The 8005-nt window shown below is 43.0% G+C and overlaps 1 protein-coding gene across 1 annotated transcript in view; it reads left to right on the plus strand.

The window, feature by feature from the left end:
* Positions 1-6827, plus strand: part of LOC120946545 (vomeronasal type-2 receptor 116-like) — a 35914-nt gene extending 29087 nt beyond the window's left edge. The window contains exons 6-7 of the mRNA XM_040361528.1: positions 1967-2090; positions 5298-6827. Coding sequence (XP_040217462.1) covers positions 1967-2090; positions 5298-6190 — 1017 coding nt within the window. The 3' untranslated portion in view covers positions 6191-6827. The remainder of the gene's footprint in view (positions 1-1966; positions 2091-5297) is intronic.
* The last annotated feature ends 1178 nt before the right edge of the window (positions 6828-8005 follow it).

The raw sequence follows: 8005 nt of genomic DNA on the forward strand, positions 1-8005 counted from the left end.
GCGTAGGGGGGGCTCTCCTTACAACCCATAACAGACCTAAGGGCCCGGTATGCTCCTGAGGGGGGAACCCATGCCGAATTTTTATTTAAAATCCGGCAGGGACTTCCCCCTCAGGATTCATAACAAACGCCGCACACGTGTAGAATTGGCGGGAATCCAAGTCGGATCTCCCGTCGCTTCTATGACGGCTTTGTCTCTATCGCGGCAAGCCAGCTCGGTGCTGGCTCCCGCGATGGGGCTCGTAGGTGCTCAATCTCGCCGAGAAAGGGAGCGAGATTGACACAATATCGCGTGCACCTACTGTATGGACATTACTGGGGGAGATGTGTGGACAATCATTACTGGGGGAGATGTGTGGGCATTACGGGGGAGATGTGTGGACATTACGGGGGAGATGTGTGGGCATTACTGGGGGAGATGTGTGGACATTACTGGGGGAGATGTGGACATTATAGGGGAGATGTGTGGACATTACTGGGGGAAATGTGTGGACATTACAGGGGAGATGTGTGGACATTACGGGGGAGATGTGTGGACATTACTGGGGGAGATGTGTGGACATTACTGGGGGAGATGTGTGGACATTACGGGGGAGATGTGTGGACATTACTGGGGGAGATGTGTGGACATTACAGGGGAGATGTGTGGGCATTACGGGGGTGATGGGTGGACATTACGGGGGAGATGTGTGGACATTACGGGGGAGATGGGTGGACATTACTGGGGTAGATGTGTGGACATTACTGGGGGAGATGTGTGGGCATTACGGGGGAGATGTGTGGGCATTACGGGGGAGATGTGTGGGCATTACGGGGGAGATGTGTGGACATTACGGGGGAGATGTGTGGGCATTACTGGGGGAGATGTGTGGACATTACTGGGGGAGATGTGGACATTATAGGGGAGATGTGTGGACATTACTGGGGGAGATGTGTGGACATTACTGGGGGAGATGTGGACATTACAGGGGGAGATGTGTGGACATTACTAGGGGAGATGTGTGGACATTACTGGGGGAGATGTGTGGGCATTACAGGGGAGGTGTGTGGGCATTACGGGGGAGATGTGAGGACATTACAGGGGAGATGTGTGGACATTACGGGGGAGATGTGTGGACATTACTGGGGGAGATGTGTGGACATTACTGGGGGAGATGTGTGGACATTACGGGGGAGATGTGTGGACATTACTGGGGGAGATGTGTGGGCATTACTGGGGGAGATGTGAACATTACTGGGGGAGATGTGTGGACATTACTGGGGGAGATGTGTGGACATTACGGGGGAGATGTGTGGACATTACTGGGGGAGATGTGTGGGCATTACTGGGGGAGATGTGAACATTACTGGGGGAGATGTGTGGACATTACAGGGGAGATGTGTGGACATTACTGGGGGAAATGTGTGGACATTACGGGGGAGATGTGTGGACATTACTGGGGGAGATGTGTGGACAATCATTACTGGGGGAGATGTGTGGACATTACGGGGGAGATGTGTGGGCATTACGGGGGAGATGTGTGGGCATTACTGGGGGAGATGTGTGGGCATTACTGGGGGAGATGTGGACATTACTGGGGGAGATGTGTGGACATTACTGGGGGAGATGTGTGGCCATTACTGGGGGAGATGTGTGGACATTATAGGGGAGATGTGTGGACATTACTGGGGGAGATGTGTGTACATTACTGGGGGAGATGTGGACATTACAGGGGAGATGTGTGGACATTACAGGGGAGATGTGTGGACATTACGGGGGAGATGTGTGGACATTACGGGGGAAATGTGTGGACATTACGGGGGAGATGTGGACATTACGGGGGAGATGTGTGGACATTACGGTTATAATTAATCAAAATTAGTCTTTTAATCGATAAAAAAAAACGATTAATAGAACACGAAAATTGTAATCAGTAACAGCCCAAAATAATAATAATAATAATAATAATAATAATATCTGATTTCAGCCTCCGGTATCTCGATGTTCAGATCCCTGTATACCCGGCAGCAGAAAAAAGTTTGGATCTTCAATTCACAAATGCTGCTATGAGTGCGTCTCATGTCCAGAAGGAGAAATCTCCAACATTTCCGGTAGAGTTTGTATTTGTTAGTAAATTATTGTTGGACTGGATAGAAGGTATCTCTGTGTGTCATATGAAGTACATCTCTGTGATGTGTGCGCATTTCTCCAAGTTTTATCACTTTAACCAGTCGAGCTCCAGAAGATTTAAACCCCTTCATGACCAGGCTGTTTTTTGCTATTCAGCACTGCGCTACTTTAACTGCAAATTGCACACTGTACTCAAACAGAATGTCTTTCTTTTGGTGGTATTTTATCACCACAGTTTTTTATTTTTTTATGTATTGCGCTGCTATAAGCAAAAATAGAGAATATATTTTGAAAAATATATATATTTTTTACTTTCTCCTAAAAATCATATCCAATAAAACATTTTAAAAAACAAATTCATTCATACATTTAGGCCAAAATGTGATCTGCTACATGTCCTTGGTAAAAAAAATCCCAATAAGCGTATATTGTTTGGTTTGCATAAAAGTTATAGACTACAATCTGTTTGTACTGGAATTTATTTATTATTATTTTTATTTTTTTATACTAGTAATGGCGGCCAACATTGGGGCTGTCAATACACAAAGATCCTGCGCTCATGGAAAACACATAGCAGACTGTCTCTGGATGGTTTAGAGAAGAAATAAGTAAGTTATTCAATCATAAAATACTCGTGTATAAGCCGACCTGAATATAAGCCGAGGCACCTAATTTTACCACAAAAAAATGGGAAAATGTATTGGCTCGAGTATAAGCCTAGGGTGTCCATCTGCATTCCTTACTGTGCCTCATTTTCCCTCACTGTGCCGATGCCTCACTGTGCTGATGCCTCACTGTGTCCACACCTCACTGTGCCCACACCTCACTGTGCCCACACTTCACTGTGCCCACGCCTCACTGTGTCCACGCCTCACTGTGTCCATGCCTCACTGTGCCCATGCCTCACTGTGTCCATGCCTCACTGTGCCCATGCCTCAATGTGCCCATGCCTCACTGTGCCCATGCCTTACTGTGCCCATGCCTCACTGTGTCCATGCCTCACTGTGCCCATGTCTCACTGTGTCCATGCCTCACTGTGTCCATGCCTCACTGTGTCCATGACTAGACTTACGTTTAAAATGGGAGTATATAGAAGTGGTGCCCGGCTTTGAAAATGTGGTGCTTCCTGACCGTAGGTTCCCCAGACAGCAAACTTTGCACACTTGTAGAGGAGAACTGGGACCTACGGACGGCCGGTACCGGGTCCCCAAAGTTACCAGAGAAATTACCGTTTAACATGGGAGTCTATGGAAGGGGTGCCCGAATTTTAAAAAATCGGTGCTCCCCGGTCGTAAGTCTCCCGAACAACAAACTTTGCACACTTGTAGAGGAAGATGTGTGCCACGTTTGGACCGATACCGGGTCGCCAAAGTCTAGAAGATCAGGCTCAAAAAGGTGACTCGAGTATAAGCCGAGGGGGGCATTTTCAGCACCAAAAAATGTGCTGAAAAACTCGGCTTATTTTCGAGTATATACGGTAAGTAAAAATTAATAATGAATAAAAATAATGAAGCACTTGAAAAACCACCTATGATCCCTTGAGCAGAGGGAGGGGGCTAACAGGTCTCAAAATAGGATGATGAAAATGATGTGACCTGAATAGGAAAACGGGCTGGCCGCCGGTACCTTTAGCTAGGTGTCACTCAAAAGGCATGAGATCCAGCATGTGGGGGGCCCTCCAACATGCGGGGTGCAGATTCAAGAGCCATGTCTATGGGAGAGGGGAAACAGGAAGCTCCGTGCCGTCCTCTGGGATGACGTTAGTCCCGCTGAGACGCCAACCCAGGTCCTGGGGAAGCCGCAGGGAGATGAGATGAAAGCTCCGTGGAGAGCTCCTTCTCTCCAGGAAATGTTGCTCTCTGCTGGTCTCTAGTGGGGATAGCTGGAACTACCAGCAAGTATGTGATTCCCAATTACACGGTTCAGAAAAAGCCTCAGCCAAGGACACTAAAATAAAGTCAATGGCTACAACTGTGCTCCCATGTACAGGTGGAGAATCCCCACATCATGGCGGGGAATCAAGTGTATATTGGGGGTAGCCTTGACAACGCAATAATTCTAGCCCTAGACCTCTTCTTTAACTCAAAACATGCAACCTGTAGAATTTTTTAAACGTCGCCTACGGAGATTTTTAAGGGTAAAAGTTTGACGCCATTCCACGAGCGGATGCAATTTTGAAGCGTGACATGTTGGGTATCAATTTTACTTGGCATAACATCATCTTTCACAATATAAACAAATTTGGGGTAACTTTACTGTTGTCCTATTTTTTTATTAAAAAAAGTGATTTTTTTCCCAAAAAAGTGCGCTTGTAAGACAGCTGCGTAAAAAGTATTGCAATGACCGCCATTTTATTCTCTATGGTGTTAGAATTTTTTTTTATAATGTTTGGGGGTTCTATGTAATTTTCTAACAAAAAAACATGTTTTTAACTTGTAAAAACAGGCTCGTTCTTTAAGTGGTTAAAAAAAAAACACTCTGGGACTATCATTGAGCCAACGGTTAAGTCCGCAGCTAGGTTTACGCAAAGTATCAAAAGTGTCGGTTAATATCAGATTGTCTCCCGCAATATTGTAGTCCCGCTATAAGTCACTGATCACTACCATTACTAGTATAAATAAGGAAGGCATCCATTGTTTACAATTGTCATGTGATCTACTGTGATTGGCCACAGCAATCACATGGTACTTACAGTGGGCTGGTACAGTGATCAGTCATAAGCTGTGTCTGTGGACACAGCCAGTGAAGGATAGTGCCGCTGTGTGGCCCCACGACTATGTGAGAGGCAGATTCTGGGAGGACATCATAGGAGGTCCTCCCAGAACAACATGGCTTCCACCCGGCCATCATTTTGCTATAGGTGGGGCGGGAAGATGTTAATGTTACCACTTGCCAATGGGAAGTCTCTACATATAGGAGTTCAACTGTCTGATATCATCGATCTATCGATCTTATATTAATGAACGTCTTTAACATTTAAATATTGTATATTGAGGTAATTTATTATTTATTATATTTTTTCACATTTTATTGTTATATTTAAATGTATTATTTATTTTATTTTATTTTTTTCTCCCACGATGCACTGATGAAAATCCCATTGCTAGCAGTGAGACAACACAAGATAAGTTGTTTTCTCACAATCTCTGACCCCAATGCTCATTGTGTTTGTATTGTTCTTCCTGCAGACAGTGAAAACTGCATGAAATGTCCTGATGATGAATGGCCAAATGAGAAGAAGGATCGGTGTGTTCCAAGAGTGGTGGAATTTCTCTCCTACACTGATGATCCCATTGTTGGAGTATTTTCAGCTGTCTCCATCCTCTGTTGTCTTCTGACTGGTTTAATATTGGGGATATTTATACAATACCAGGACACCCCCATTGTTAAAGCCAATAACCGGGACCTGAGCTATCTTCTCCTGGTCTCCATCATGCTGAGCTTCCTCTGTGTCTTCTTGTTCCTCGGCCATCCAGTAGATGTGACCTGCATGCTGCGTGTCACCTCTTTTGGTGTCATCTTCTCAGTTGCCGTCTCTTCTCTACTTGCCAAAAGTATCATGGTGTGTATTGCTTTTAAAGCCACCAAACCTGGGAGTCCCTGGAGGAAATGGATGGGAGCCAAACTGCCCAATTTTATTATTTGTGTCTTCTCATTGGTCCAAGTCATAATCTGTGTCACTTGGTTGTCTATTTCTCCCCCCTTCCAGGATCGGGACACTCACTTTTATCAGGGGAAGATCATCATTCAGTGTAATGAGGGTTCAGTTATCGGCTTCTACTCTGTCCTGGGATATATGGGGCTTCTGGCAGCTGTGAGTTTCATTATCGCTTTTTTAGCCAGGACATTACCGGACAGTTTTAATGAGGCCAAGTACATCACCTTCAGCATGCTGGTGTTCTGCAGTGTCTGGATTGCCATGATCCCGGCCTATCTGAGCACCAGAGGGAAATACATGGTGGCTGTGGAGGTTTTTGCTATAATAGCATCAAGTTCTGGACTTCTTGGCTGTATATTTTTCCCAAAATGTTACATAATTCTGTTCAGACCCGACCTGAATACAAAAGCAGCTATCCACTAATATGTATGGAGCAACACTGGGTTACCAGTAGTTATAGCATTATCTCTATTGTTGCATATAATGAGTTTTATTTTGAAATAAAAGAAAAGAGTCAGAGTACAGAATACAACCAGGGTACATGAGTACCGCACACAGACACATAGTCAAAACCTGACAATACGTACTCTGAAAATAAGCAACTTTTTATCTTATAACAAAAGATAGCACAGGGCACATCACACCTAGGATATTGCCTGCTACTAACTAATACTAAGAAGAAAATTAGAGAGAAGGCAAAGAGAGAAAAAAGAGGAAAAACAAGGGAAGAAAGAGAAATATGTATTGAGAATGAACACTGCTATACTGTATATGAATATTTCATACTTACCTCTCTGGTGGACGGTGAGTTACATTTTTGCTCTGGACACTGCTGGCATCGGACACTTTGGGTTTGTTGGAAAGCTTGTCCCCTGCTGGGTGTAGTAGTTCCTCCCACCAGCCGTTCCATTAATACAGAACAATGTAGTCACTTAGTGAGGAGGAACCACAGTGACCAGAGGAGGACAAAATATCCAAAATATCCTAAATTGTCCGATACCAGAGACACCCATCACTCTTCCAGAGAGGGAAGATTTCACTCACCACCTTCCCGGAAGATAAATATCAAACATATTCTTTTGTAAGCTGATGGTAATGTCATTTTTTTATTATGTCACTTTTATTATTTTATATGTAGATGCATTCGGCTATATTAATAAATACATTTTGCTTGCTGTATTCTAAAATCATTTTTAATTTTAGTTGAAGATGAAGAGAACGCGCTCTTAGTAAGTGATAAGTAGACTTTATTTTTTATTTTTTTTATTCTTTATAGGACCTAATAAAAAAATATTTCTCCTTGTATATATTTCTTTAAAAATTTGGAAATGAATGTTCTTACTCATAAGGGCCTCATAATAGGATATTTCTGCCATCTCCAAGATCTTCTAGTCAGACATGTCAAAGAAAAAGCAAAAAAGATTAAAAAGTAACAATCCCTCCCCCTATCCCTTCCTATAAGTATTTTAATCATACACCATAATAACAACACTGCTTAAAAAGAAAAAAATATATAAATACACCCCAAAAATATTATATATTATACTGTAAATCAATATTCCTCATATAAATATAATCACTCTTATACAAAACATATTAAATATGAAAATAATAAAGTGCCAAACAGTGTTAGATGAATACATAGATATCCAATGATTTAACATACAAAATCTCATACCACATAAAATGGAAAAAAAAAATTGCAATATGATGAAATTCCCCCTAAATCATGTACAGCATGTGAAAATCGAGTCCCCCACACTACTAAGTACAATAAATCTCCTCCTCGGTGACATGGAAGGAGCTCCTTTGTGTTCTTCAATCTTCAATGAACCCCCCCAATCCGTCATCCACTCACCTTATAAGTCTGACCTCTTCAATGGATAAGTTGGTCATAGAGCGCTTGTTGTGTATAAAAAATCAGCCGGGGAACTCGGATCCACATAGACAAATGCAGTCAGTCACACAGGAAATCACACTTTTCTATAGAGAAGACTTGCTTCAAAAAATAAAAATCAGTTTAGCATAAAAGAGAAGTCCGATCATCACCAAATAATCATCAATATACCTGAAAAGAAATGCAAATACCTAAAATCCCCCCCTTCCCCTGAAACAAAATGCAGAAGAAAAGGAAGCAATGCAGTACAAATATTGATGTGTTGCCTTGCAGAGGTCATGACTACAAGGAATGGAGAGAGGGGTGTTTCTAATGGGTTACAAAGAAAATTTCTGAAGGCC

This window comes from Rana temporaria, chromosome 1, assembly GCF_905171775.1.
Source record: "Rana temporaria chromosome 1, aRanTem1.1, whole genome shotgun sequence".
Taxonomy (NCBI): Eukaryota; Metazoa; Chordata; class Amphibia; order Anura; family Ranidae; genus Rana; species Rana temporaria.